Source organism: Coregonus clupeaformis, chromosome 36 (genome assembly GCF_020615455.1).
Source record: "Coregonus clupeaformis isolate EN_2021a chromosome 36, ASM2061545v1, whole genome shotgun sequence".
NCBI lineage: Eukaryota > Metazoa > Chordata > Actinopteri > Salmoniformes > Salmonidae > Coregonus > Coregonus clupeaformis.
The window spans coordinates 19670831-19685627 of record NC_059227.1 but is presented as its reverse complement, the minus strand read 5'-3'; the positions used below and the strand labels follow the sequence as shown (position 1 = coordinate 19685627).

The 14797-nt window shown below is 41.9% G+C and overlaps 1 protein-coding gene across 1 annotated transcript in view; it reads right to left on the bottom strand.

The window, feature by feature from the left end:
* LOC121552921 (adhesion G-protein coupled receptor G6-like) overlaps positions 1 to 14797 on the bottom strand; it is a 72431-nt gene that overhangs the window by 34239 nt on the left and 23395 nt on the right. The window contains exons 3-6 of the mRNA XM_041866027.2: positions 10875 to 11222; positions 5416 to 6018; positions 4154 to 4201; positions 1151 to 1216 (exon numbers count right to left, since the gene is read on the bottom strand). Coding sequence (XP_041721961.1) covers positions 1151 to 1216; positions 4154 to 4201; positions 5416 to 6018; positions 10875 to 11222 — 1065 coding nt within the window. The remainder of the gene's footprint in view (positions 1 to 1150; positions 1217 to 4153; positions 4202 to 5415; positions 6019 to 10874; positions 11223 to 14797) is intronic.

The following is a 14797-nucleotide window of genomic DNA, read 5'->3' as shown; positions in this document are numbered from 1 at the left end:
GCAATTATTCCTTGAGCAGATGGTCGGGGGGCTGGAACATAGTTATAAATAATTTGTACACTGCAAATTGACCGCAAGAATCCCAAACAGATATAGTATTTGAGAAAAACAGAATCATTTCAAACCTTGATTACATTGGGATACGACAGCATATGTCTCTCTATTTATGCATGTGAATACTTGGACAGATGTCCTAGATTAAAATCACGTTGAGCTCATTTCCTGATGATTTTACAGTCTTTCATTTTTTTTCTTCATAAAACTTGGTGGGCCAAATAATAAAATCACCCACCGCCTATTGGGAAACCCTGCACTAAGCCATCACATGCCACGGAGGCTATCTATCCTTTGATGGGCTTCATCCGTGTCTCATTTATTTTCATCCAATCACCTTGTTGATTCTCCAGCACAGTGCTACAGGTGTTTCTTATAAGCAAAGTATATAAGAGTTGACCTTCAAATAAATCCACCATAGACAGTTTGCTCACAGTGTGAGAACTGACATTTTGTAAAGTGTCACTTGTCAGTCAACATCTAGCTGTGGCTGATGTCTATGGGGAGGAGAGGCCATATTAACCCTGCATCATCTTATCCAGAACAGGGGTCAAACTGGACAGGAACACCCATTTCCCCATTCCCTTCCTCCCCGCTACTCTCACTCTCTCCCCATGGAATGGAAGGTCTACTTCTCATGGTTCTTCAGTTGATTTGGGAAGCTTTATGGTAAACGACAAGGTTTGGGGCTCCCTTAACAAGGGAGTATGTTTACAGTGTACACACTACTGCATGCATGGGATAAATGGTTTATGCACTAGAGGTATAGTTTTTAATGTGATTCCACAGAGGAATTACGCCATAATCTGCATTGACTCGATACCGTGGTCATGAATGCAAAGTGACGTAGAAAGAGTGAAGTACTGTGTGCCTATTAAAATGCTGGCAGTATGTAAATATGTCAAAAAAATTACATGAATAAAACACAACAGGGAGGTTACACACAAACACATGGAAGAAGGGTAAAATGGTATGTCTGTAAGTATGTTAATCAATATTCAACCAAATTGAATAATGTATTATTGTGTGATGCTTGATAATCATTGTACTGTCTGTTGTAAATGATTGACATGTGTAACAGTCATTGGTTTCCTACCTGGGCAGTCCAGTCTAGGAGAGGCACAGCTGGTGGTCTGTGATGTATAGACGGGTACAGAGGTACCTTCAAAGCGGATTGGAAATAAACATGTTAAATCACCATAATCAACAACATTTCCCATGGTGAGTGATTAAAAAGAACACAAACAAGTCTATGCAGTATTATGTTAATTTCAGTACAGTCCCACACATTATACATTCATACAAAATTAATATTTGGCACGACTACGGGCTGGGTATTAAGCACCTCCATTGTAAAAGGATTGACAGTTTTCCCAGCAGCCGCTCAGCTCAGCTAGCTACATGCTCTCAGGCTGGTATGGGACCCAGAAATGTCAATAAATAATCAGAATGATCTGCCAAATAAATGTTGGAATTTCATAAGCCTAAATACTTATCATCTTGTTGAAAAGGGCGACGATTTTGATATTTTCCCCACTGTTCTGAAGCTGTGCCCAGTCCAACCGCCAACACCTCCTCTCTTGTATAAAACATGCAGTACTTTGTGATACAGTGATGAATGCTGCTTTGTTTGCACCCCTCGCATATTTTCTAATGTTGTTATACAGAAGAGCGATCAGAGGAGAACACAGCGAGACAGGCCCATCTGGACTTGATGGACATGGCTAATCAATATGATAATCGCTGGCAATGAAAAGTAATGACATGTCAGAGGTGAGAGGGCATCTTTAATATAATTTAGTGGATGTGAGTTGTCATTATTGACACTGTCCTATGGTCCAGTGACCCATCGTTCTGGCGGCTGGTGGATTCCAATAATCAGTCTTCAACAATTACCTCATGCACTGCTGAGTCCAAATCATAGATGTGAAACTTCAGAAACGACTCTTCTGTCACTCCCAGGCCAGTACCCATAACGCCCACCCAAAAAGCCTTGTGCCATAGGTGATGTGGATGAATGGCTAGTGCTATTCCACATATCTAGACTAGTAGACTAACAAGAGTAAACAACTCCATCATGCCTGGGCCAGGACTGTGAGGACTTTGAGGACTCAGTGGAAAGTGGATCTCTAACATAGTGTAGCCATGCAGACAGTCACTCCCCCACTGACCTTACAGAGAGATGAAAGGGCCAAAGAGCTTCACTGGGGCCAGTCCTCTTCACAAGCCTGATAATTAGCCCAGAGCTAATTTACACTAGGTAGACTACAGCTACAGCCTTGCGTGCCTTAACCAGACTGTTGGCCAACCAGACTACCAACCAGACTACCAACCAGATTACCAACCAGACTACCAACTAGACTACCAACTAGATTACCTACCAGACTACCTACCAGACTACCAACCAGACTACCAACCAGACTACCAACCAGACTACCAGCCAGACTACCAACCAGACTATCTACCAGACTACCAGCCAGACTACCAGCCAGACTACCAGCCAGACTACCAACCAGACTACCTACCAGACTACCAGCCAGACTACCAACCAGACTACCAACCAGACTACCTACCAGACTACCAACCAGACTACCAACCAGACTACCAACCAGACTACCAGCCAGACTACCAGCCAGACTACCAACCAGACTATCTGCCAGACTACCAGCCAGACTACCTACCAGACTACCAACCAGACTACCAACCAGACTACCAACCAGACTACCAGCCAGACTACCAGCCAGACTACCAACCAGACTATCTACCAGACTACCAGCCAGACTACCTACCAGACTACCAGCCAGACTACCAGCCAGACTACCAACCAGACTACCAGCCAGACTACCAACCAGACTACCAACCAGACTACCTACCAGACTACCAACCAGACTACCAACCAGACTACCAACCAGACTACCAGCCAGACTACCAGCCAGACTACCAACCAGACTATCTACCAGACTACCAGCCAGACTACCTACCAGACTACCAACCAGACTACCTGCCAGACTACCAACCAGACTACCTACCAGACTACCAACCAGACTACTTACCAGACTACTTACCAGACTACCAACCAGAATACCAACCAGACTACCAACCAGACTACCAACCAGACTACAAACCAGACTACCTACCAGACTACCTGCCAGACTACCAACCAGACTACCTACCAGACTACCAACCAGACTACTTACCAGACTACTTACCAGACTACCAACCAGAATACCAACCAGACTACCAGCCAGACTACCAACCAGACTACCTACCAGAGTAACAGCCAGACTACCTACCAGACTACCTACCAGACTACCTACCAGACTACCAGCCAGACTACCCACCAGACTACCAACCAGACTACTTACCATACTACTTACCAGACTACCAACCAGACTACCAACCAGACTACCTACCAGACTACCAACCAGACTACTTACCAGACTACTTACCAGACTACCAACCAGACTACCTACCAGACTACCTACCAGACTACCAACCAGACTACCTACCAGACTACCAACCAGACTACCTACCAGACTACCAACCAGACTACCTACCAGACTACCTACCAGACTACCAACCAGACTACCTACCAGACTACCTAAGGTTTGGGCCCCTCAGCCTCCTGACAACATCATCAGGGGGTCTTTAATGTGCTTCCTGCATTAGAAGCCCTGGACAGACGAGGCTGACAGATACATTAATGTTATTCAAAGCAGGGACAGACTTGCGTCATGCAGAGTCTCGTTATCTCGTGACACAAAGTCTGTGAGCAGAAAAATAACTTTACCTGGTTGGTCTTGAGTTGAGGCTTTCAATGTATGACGCAAGACTAATAATCATCTATCTGTGTATAAATTTGGCATATTGACCGTAGATGACTCAAACTGGGACCTGATTTATCATTGACATGTTACATCCAGAGTCTAGGTAGAAAGTTCATCCATAATATAACTGATACAACTCTCTGTTTCCTGGAACCATTAGTTTAAACGTTATATTAGTTAACACTGTATTTCACATGCATCATCTCCCATGGCACTAAGCACTCAAGCAAGCAACTTTCACAAAGCAATCAGGTTGTTAGCAGCACACTCACCACTAGATGGAGCAGCTGTTGTTAAGTGTATGCAATGTGGGAAACAGACTGTAAGGAGAAGACTTGACATGAGTAGGTATCACAACAGTCAGCCATGGGCATTTAATTAGCAGCAGCTGCATCAGCCAGTGACATGGAAACAAACTCCTGTGGGCAAAGCAAAGCATTTGTTGTCTTGACAAACATATTTACTTATTAATAAGTGAATTAACATTTAATAATCTAATGGACCACAATGCAACATGGAGGTGTGTTTATGTAAATACAAAAAAGAACACAAGGACATATAAATATATAACAGAGATGATATACTTCTGAACAACATTATATTGTCTACCATACTCCTATTCTAAATCGTTTACAGTATAGTAGAGCTAGACTCTATCTGTTTTAACATCTGGTATGTATGATTTTGAACTGGGGCAGCAGCAGAGATCTTAACTCAAACTGTGGTGTGGTGGGTTATGAAATTTAGAAACATTGCTCGAAGTACCCAAGGGAGAGTTGGTTGTTCCAGATCATCCACACCCATGAGCAGTTTCAAGACTAACACACGAGTTAGGGGAATGTTCAGAGAGACAGACATATTTCTCTGTGCACCTCTGTGAAAGGGAGAACGTCAGGAAGGGAACTCCTACAATTTGATCTTAAAAGTCCTCTGAGCTAAACTCTCTTTCACAGGCTCTCAGGCCCAAGCTGTAGCAGAGCAGATAGTGTTTCAGGAATGGGGCTAAGTAAAAAGAGTTTCCTCAGCCATGGGGCCTGTGTGTGTGTTCCTGTGAGACTCATAATGGGTTGGAGAATTGCATGATTCTGCACTTCGTACTTTCCACAGCTAAACCACACACAGCACCATTCTCTAGTGGGCACCGGGCGATCGGCAGACATTTCCCGACACCCCTGGCTCCTTCGCTGTGGCTACGCTCCTATCGCTACAAACAGATTCCTAATACTTTCATAGGTAGAGACATTGAGCATATCTTTGTCCTGCTGCTGCTGCTTTCATCTTCCTAAGCAGTTTGGATAACATTGGACTGTTTGAGTTACTTAGGATTTTGACGCCACTTTAGGCTCTCTCATAACTAGTATATAACTTGGAATAATATTGCATGAACTGATACTAATGAACCAGGAAATTGTCCCAATAACAATATACAGACTTCTGTCAGTCAAACTCTTTTGAAATTCTGCTGACTGGAAATCAGTCATCATAAATAGAACATACCAGTGTGTAAAGGATATTACTTTATTGGGATACTCACTGCAGCTCAGAGTGCTGTCTGTCTGTGCCAGCAAAGAGGGGATGTCCCAGAAGCTGTTGTCCCAGTCAATGACGTTGCCAGCGGCATCACAGGTGAGGGCGGCCAGCTGCGTCATGCTCATGGCGTTATCCCACAGGCGGAAGTTATAGATGGTCCCATCGAAGCTATTCTGGCCCCCCAGCCTGAAGAGGCCCCCGGCCCCCACCAAGCGCCCACTTGTGTTAGAGCAGGTCTTGGCCCGGTAGTTGCTGTTGTAGTAGACGGTCACCTTGCCTGTGGTGGAGTCCCATGTGAGACAGAATGGCTTCATGGTGGAGGTGAAGTCTGAAGCGTTGAGGATAGAGTCTACCAGACATGTCTCGTTACTCATGACCAGTGCCATTCCATCCTGGTTCTTTCCGAAACTTAGGGCTTCGGCACCGCTGCTGTCCTCTTGCCGGGTATAAGAGAAGATGGTTTCCTTGTTATTTTGGTTGGAGCGGGCTACCTCAAAGCACACGGTGAACTGCTGAAGGGTTGGTATGGTCACTGAATTGGAGACTTTGACCACTTTGCCATTGCCGTTGGGCAATGTGACCTTCTGGTTCCTCAGCGCCACAGCAACTACAGCACACAAGTAGAAAGAAGAGCATTAGAGAATAACGTTTTTTCAAGGCCTAATTCAACTGCTGAGTCAAACAATCACAATAATTATTCCTTCGGGGCAGAGCTGACTCCAATACAAGAATAAAAAATGTTACCTGCCTAATCAAGTCATCAACTAATCAAGTAATCAAGTAATCATTAAGCCTTTGATCAGTTGAATCGGTTGTGTTAGTGCTGGACTGGAACAAAAACCAGCACTGTGGGTCTCCTGGATTGCAATTGAGAATCAAATCAAAATCAAATCAAATTTTATTGGTCACATGCGCCGAATACAACAGGTGCAGACATTACAGTGAAATGCTTACATTAGAGAACCACTGCATTAGATGACTGTCAGCTCAAAAAAACTGTACAGAACATCTCGTCAACTAATAGCACATACAGTACCAGTCAAAGGTTTGGACACCTACTCATTCAAGGGTTTTTCTTAATTTTTTACTATTTTCTACATTGTAGAATAATAGTGAAGACATCAAAACTATGAAATAACACATGTATTAACCAAAAAAGTGTTAAACAAATCAAAAATATCTTCAAAGTAGCCACCCATTGCCTTGATGACAGCTTTGCACACTCTTGGCATTCTCTCAACCAGCTTCATGAGGTAGTCACCTGGAATGCATTTCAATTAACAGGTGTGCCTTGTTAAAAGTTAATTTGTGGAACTTCTTTCCTTCTTAATGTGTTTTAGCCAATCAGTTGTGTTGTGACAAGGTAGGGGTGGTATACAGAAGATAGCCCTATTTGGTAAAAGACCAAGTCCATATTATGGCAAGAACAGCTCAAATAAGCAAAGAGAAACGACAGTCCATCATTATTTTAAGACATGAAGGTCAGTCAATACGGAACATTTCAAGAACTTTGAATGTTTTTTCAAGTGCAGTCGCAAAAAACATCAAGCGCTATGATGAAACTGGCTCTCATGAGGACCGCCACAGAAAAGGAAGACCCAGAGTTACCTCTCGTGCAGAGGATAAGTTCATTAGAGTTACCAGCCTCAGAAATTGCAGCCCAAATAAATGCTTCACAGAGTTCAAGTCACAGACACATCTCAACATCAACTGTTCAGAGGGGACTGTGTGAATCAGGCCTTCATGGTCGAATTACTGTAAAGAAACCACTACTAACGGACACCAATAAGAAGAAGACACCTGCTTGGGCCAAGAAACAATAAAGAAAAACCCTTGAATGAGTAGGTGTGTCCAAACGTTTGACTGGTAGTGTATACTAAATCATATATTTGTGAAATTTGTTTTTCATTTATAATGGACCATTATCACGCACCTGTCTCGAAACAATACATGTCATCTATGCACTTAAATAGCGAATGGAGGACGCTTTTTCCGTGGTTCATTTTCATGCCAGCCAGGTAGGCTATACTCCTGTTGTAAAGAGAAGCAATGTGCTTAATATTAGGAAAGTTGAGAAATAAATATAGTAGGCCTAGCCTATAGAAAGCTGATGGGATCCTCCTCTTTTTAATAGAGGCCATCACTCTGTTTTCTCACGCAATTGCATAGCCTATTGAAATGTTGCGCAACATGAGCTCATGGGCTCTCATTTTTCCACATTTTGTTACGTTACAGCCTTATTCTAAAATATATGTAATTATTTTTTTCCTCATCAATCTACACACAATACCCCATAATGACAAAGCGAAAACAGGTTTTTAGGAATGTTTGCAAATGTATTACAAATATAAAACAAATACCTTATTTACATAAGTATTCAGACCCTTTGCTATGAGACTCGAAATTTAGTTACCAGCCTCAGAAATTGCAGCCCAAATAAATGCTTCACAGAGTTCAAGTAACAGACACATCTCAAAATCAACTGTTCAGAGGAGACTGCGTGAATCAGGCCTTCATGGTCAAATTGCTGCAAAGAAACCACTACTAAATAACACCAATAATAAGAAGAGACTTGCTTGGGCCAAGAAACACGAGCAATGGACATTAGAAAATCTGTCCTTTTGTCTGATGAGTCCAAATTTGCGATTTTTTGTTCCAACCGGCGTGTCTTTTTTTTTTATACCTTTATTTAACTAGGCAAACCCGGACAACGCTGGGCCAATTGTGCGCCGCCCTATGGGACTCCCAATCATGGCCAGTTGTGATACAGCCTGGAATCGAACCAGGGGGTCTGTAGTGACGCCTCAAGCACTGAGATGCAGTGCCTTAGACCACTGCGCCGGTCTTTGTGAGACACAGAGTAGGTGAACGGATGATCTCTGCATGTGTGGCTCCCACCGTGAAGCATGGAGGAGGAGGTGTGATGGTATGGGGGTGCTTTGCTGGTGACACTGTCAGTGATTTATTTAGAATTCAAGGCACAGTTAACCAGCATGGCTACCACAGCATTCTGCAGCGATATGCCATCCCATCTGGTTTGCGCTTAGTGGGACTATAATTTGTTTTTCAACAGGACAATGACCCAACACACCTCCAGGCTGTGTAAGGGCTATTTGACCAAGAAGGCGAGTGATGGAGTACTGCATCAGATGACCTGGCCTCCACAATCACCCGACCTCAACTCAACTGAGATGGTGTGGAATGAGTTGGACCGCAGAGTGAAGGAAAATCAGCCAACAAGTGCTCAGCATATGTGGGAACTCCTTCAAGACTGTTGGAAAAGCATTCCAGGTGAAGCTGGTTGAGAGAATGCCAAGAGCTGTCATCAAGGCAAAGGGTGGCTACTTTGAAGAATCTCAAATATGAAATATATTTTGATTTAACACTTTTTTGGTTACTACATGATTCCATATGTGTTATTTCATAGTTTTGATGTCTTCACTATTATTCTACAATGTAGAAAATAGTAAAAATAAGGAAAAACCCTTGACTGAGTAGGTGTCCAAACTTTTGACTGGTACTGTATCTGATTTAGTGTGTCCTTTCAGCATATAACAGTATGTTTTCTTTTCTCATGTATCCTTTTCATGGATGAGTAGGTGTGTCCACACTTTTGACTGGTACTGTATGTCTGGGTAAACTCACCATTTACCTGACTCATGCCTGCCATTACTGCTATTCAGTCATACTCTGACTTTTGAATGCTTGAAGGCTAATTCATTGACTGATGAGTGTGGGAGAATAAAAGCTTGTGATGCACTGTATAAATTATTACATCTAAATGATAGGCTAACAGATTGAATAATCTTCATGTGTCACTCTCCTACTGTCTGTCGTTACTCACTTTTTTCATTTAATGAGACACCGTTTCCACATCATCATTATATGACTGCAGAGAGTGTTCCACAGCCCAGAGGATGAACAGTGCCAGTTAGGCAGGTAACATCTCAGGCCTACCTCTTATCACTAAGATTAAATGTCAACTATCACTCCACATTCCAACCAATCAATGAGGCTTTTCAGGAAGAAAAAAGGGTTTTCTGTTCTTTTTAAATGTACTGTATACTGTATGTTCATTCCATACTTTCTGACACGTTTCATTTTAATGAAGCTCAGATTTGGTCGGCGGGTTTGTTGCTGTTGGCCATCCCACTGCCAGAGTGACACCCAATTTGGAATGGAAAAACTCAGCTTTGAATGTGGTATCAGTATTTGACATAGTTGAGAGGCCCTTTTGATAGATCCTGCAGGGCTCTGTTTGTGTTGTTGTTCTCCGATCTGCTTTGCGAGCCGTACAGAAAGGCCAGGGCTTACTGTGAAACCATCATATGATTCCAGGGCTCCAGGCAGGACGTTGGGCTGCCGACAGAGTTGAAAGCCAAGTTCAATAGGTTGCCTGCCGGTAGGAATATCACCTTGAGCTTAAACCCAATACGAGCTTAGACCACAAGACTGATGAATGTTGGAGAATAAAGGATCATCTGATGCACTGTATGAATTATTCAATTTAAATGATAGACGCTGACAACTCTAGCTCATCTGACAGCCATGCGTTAAATTGATACCCAAAGCATGAGGACGGCAAAGGAGCCAACCAGAACCAAGCATTGTGGAAGCAGCAACAGAAAGATTGCTTGCATATTACAAAGCATACCATGTTCCAACATGACTGGCTGAAACTTTTTGTCCTGTGGTCTCTCACAGTAAAATTGGTCTCTAGAATTTTGTGAAAATGTTTTTAAATAATGTGAAGGCGTTGGACAGCTATAGCACCAGTCCCTGACACTTGGACTCGTGTAAATCAGAGGTTCTGTTCAAGCTGGGATAGATTTTGATGGATTAGTGCTCTTTAAAGGGATAACGGGGTGGTGGGAGCTATGTGTGAATACACTTACAGTAACTCTTTGATGTGCAGGGTTTACATGTGGTGCCTAGATAAAGGCTGGGACTAGGATTCTATAAACTGAACATACACTATTATAGGCTATACATTATAAAACGACCAATGTTATTATAAATCATTTACTCACCCTGTCATAGGTTTCTCTGACTACTACATTGAGAATTCAACATTTGCGTTATTAGCGCTTTTGGTATTTGAGAAAAAGGAACTGAGTATGTTAAAGGCAGAAGCAGTGCTGTGTGTCAGAAATAAGAAAAAAAGTGTACTTTTTTAAGTTAGCATAGTGGATGGAAGACATGTTTGTCCTAAGCCATGTTGTTGCTGTTTGGTTAGTATAATGACCGAGATGTTTGATGCTAAAATGACTTGGGAAATGACTTCTAAATACCTGAAGCTTACTGTCATAGCGCATGGCTAAACACTAACATCTAAACTACCACGTTCAAAATAGAAAATAAAATGTCAAGTAAAAACATTAAAACTAAAACATAAGAAGAATCATAATAATAATAATAAACATAATAATATACCTGTAAAAACTTGCCCGCTTTAAAACATACCTTGCCTGTAACTGATACTGAATCCTTTCTTTTGGATGCTAAAATCTGAGTTAAATGACATCTCCATCACATTGCCGGTGGAGTTTAGCGTCAGTCCGTTGGCTGTCAAGCCACAAAATTTCACATCTTGGTTGCCGGTGTTGACAATGACGCGGTCGTAGATGCACCCCAGGGCCTCCTCGAGCTCAAAGTAGAGGAAGGTTATTTGCACAATGAATCCAGCCGGGGCCTGCAGAGTCCACTTGCAGGCCTGACTTTTGGGGTACTCTTGGGGGTAGCAGGGGGAGGTAAAGGTACCCTGGGAGTCCGTGAGCACCACAACGCAGTTGGAGTTACTACAGCTCGACACTGCTGAAGCAAAACATGGACATGTTGTCACTACTACACCCCAGCACCAGGGAGTACAGGAAGACACCAGGAGACACCAGGGGACACCAGGACAGGACAGGGGACAGGTAGGACAGGTAAGGCAGTGGAGGAGGAGTCAGGTCAGTAGTGCAACAGTGCAAGGCCAGTGCAAGGCCAAGGTCAGAGAGACTGTGTTAGTGGACCAATAGACAGAGTCAGACAACAGGGACCATCTCAAGTTTAGATTTAGAGGAGATTTAGATTAGGAGTAGCAAAGAGTCATGAGTCAGTCATTGGAAAAAGGCACTAATACTACTTATGCAGTTGAAAAATATATGTTGAGATTATAACATACCAGAGCTATGATTTAAAGGTCACCTAAAGACTATGCACAGAGAACATTTTTTATGGGCTGGAAAGAAACCTTCACTCAGAAAACAATTACTTCTGTTTATCCAGGCCAGGCTAATGTGTGAGCCAAAACCACAGCAAACATTGGAGTCAGGCAGAAACATTTGAGCAAAATCCCACTGCGGAGCAATGAAAATGTGTTAAGTGCCGTTCTTGATCGGCATCCAACACAAAGTACAAGACCGTCTATTCTATTTAGCATAAATAAACATTAAATGTGAATAGTAATGAGAGCGGTCTGCAGACATCTAAACATAAGCTCAACTCAAACAAGTACATACCTAGTGTAGCCAGAAAACACTCAAAGTCGGCATAATGACGGGATCCCTTTCAGAATTGTTCACAGTCAAGTAATACAGTCTTCTAGAACTGTACTACATTTACATTTACATTTGAGTCATTTAGCAGACACTCTTATCCAGAGCGACTTACAGTTAGTGAGTGCATACATTTTTTCATACTGGCCCCCTGTGGGAATCGAACCCATAAACCTGGCGTTGCAAGCGCCATGCTCTACCAACTGAGCTACACGGGACAATGGATGGCTGATGCAGGGTCAGATAACAGCCTGGTCCTCCTGTGGCACTGTTATATCTCCCAACATATGCCCTCTTCTCAGCCGAGAGGGTCAAGAGGGCCTTAAAAACTAAATCCACTCACTCAAGCTGACCGAATTACAGCTTAGAGTGGCTGTTCCTTTTCCTGGTCCAAAAACGCCTAATACTGTATGTGAGGCCCAGTCAAAGAACAAACTATTACTGCCAGCAACATGAGTCTCAAGCATTCTCATACATATTCAGGGCTCTAAAGTGCGACCAATTTGGTAGCATATGCAATTAAATACTTTGCTGTGCGACCAGGAGTTTTATTTTGGGAGCACCGTGCGACTTGGAAAAACATCTCCCAGATCATTATTGTTGTAATGATAAGGCTTCGCTGTACATTTGTTTCCTAGAGCCCTAAAGAAAAAAAATAATGCAGATTCGATAGCGAAAACGGTTTGCTTCTAGCCCAACCAGGTCAAAAGATCTGACCCATATTACCGGCGCAACATTTTTATCTTCCTATAGCGGATAGCCAGGACTGGATTTTACTTTCATAAACCATTTCATGGGCCGTTCTAAAACTACTCACACGTCGTTAACCATTTGTTTACACCTTGTTCTGTCATGTTACCTCATTGGCTAGCTAGCTAACAACCTGGTAACTTTACAAGTATATCCAAACATTTGGGGGCACAGAAAGAAAGGAAAAGCGATATCTTCTTCAGGAGATCAATGACCATACCAATGAATGAATGACTGATCTCTTGCATGTCCTCATCACAAACCTGAAGTTTATAAATAGACAGTGTACAATTTAAAGGTCAACTATCCAAATATCTAGTGGTGTAAAGTACTTAAGTAAAAATACTTGAAGTACTACTTAAGTAGTTTTTTGGGGTTCTGTACTTTACTATTTAGATTTTTGACTACTTTTACTTTTACTTCACTACATTCCTAAAGAAAATTATGTACTTTTTACTCTATACATTTTCCCTGACACCCACAAGTACTCGTTATATTTTCCATGCTTAGCAGGACAGGAAAATGGTCCAATTCACACACTTATCAAGAGAACATTCCTGGTCATCCCTACTGCCTCTGATCTGGTGGACTCACTAAACACACATGCTTCGTTTGTAAATGATGCCTGAGTGTTGGAGTGTGCCCCTGGCTATCTCTAAATTAGCTTAATATAAGGAATTTGAAATGATTTATACTTTTACTTTTGATACTTAAGTATATTTTAGCAATTACATTTAATTTTGATACTTAAGTATATTTAAAACCAAATACTTTTAGACTTATACTTAAGTAGTATTTTACTGGGTGAATTTTCTATTAAGGTATCTTTACTTTTACTCAAGTATGACAATTGGGTAATTTTTCCACCACTGCAAACATCCCACCTTTAGATATAATAAATCTATTGAAAGAGAGTGTCTGGAGTTACCTATGGGGAATGTCCTTACTGACAAGCAACTCTCATACAACATTAACAGCACAGTCTTCTATTCAGGTTGCACTCAATAACATGCCACATCACCTGTCATCTAAATATGAAGCTAACTGCACACATTATCCACTTGTCTTTTTTTATCCATCAAAAATAAACAAATTATTCTAAGTAACAGCCACACTTCTATTCAAAAATAAACATAGATCAATACAATTATAGTACTCGAAGTGAAAGCTATTGTACTCTTATGGATGTGAGGGATTACCAAACAGTCCAATTAATGGCCTAGACATAATTGAGTGTGGCATACTGGTGCTGTGCACTGGTTTCATTAGGAGTGTCTGAGTGGAGGATGAAACGCAGAGCGAGCGACAGCCCCTCTCATTTGCCTCTATGATTTATCAGGGCCATAGCCCAGTCCAAAAAAGACACAGAACATTTCTACAGCCCAGGGCAACACATGGTCAAATATAAGATATGTGGTGTAATAAAGTTACTGGGTATCTTCTTTTAAGCAGTTAGAATCGCTAGTGATTTACCATCTATGTGCAAACAGAGAGAAATACGAGGGAGGACGTTGGGTGTTGTGATGTGATACAGATGTAGAATCTTAATCTGAGCCAGTCTCCTGCAGCATGAGGAAATGTGAATTATTATGTGGATTATAATTAATGGACATTTTTGAAAACGGTTGATACATTTTTCGTAAGGGAAAATCAAGTTTGAAATGTCAAAATGGAAATTACAAACTTTAGAAGCCTTTTTAAACCTCATATACACCACAAGTTTTCAATGTCCTGCATTGCTGGAAAGTTCTCCTGCAACAGGGTGATCAAATTAAGATCCTACATATGTATGGTTTTACAATGAGAAAAACTGAGACAAAAGGAACAGTGAGAGGCTCTGAGCAAACACTGGTGAGGAAGTAACACCAAGGCAAATTATGACCGTGATAACCATTGATAGGAGACATGTCAAAAGAGAATTAAGGTTACAATGGTGTGCACTTCTGAGCTCAGGAGTTGTGGTCGGGTTTGCAAAATGGTTCCTAGATTGATCTAAGGAGAAACAGCTGAGTTTTTAAGCATCATTGATGACAGAACGGTATTTTTTCATTACTTGCCATAACAAAAGTGTGATCATGTCACGGAATCAGCCGAGGC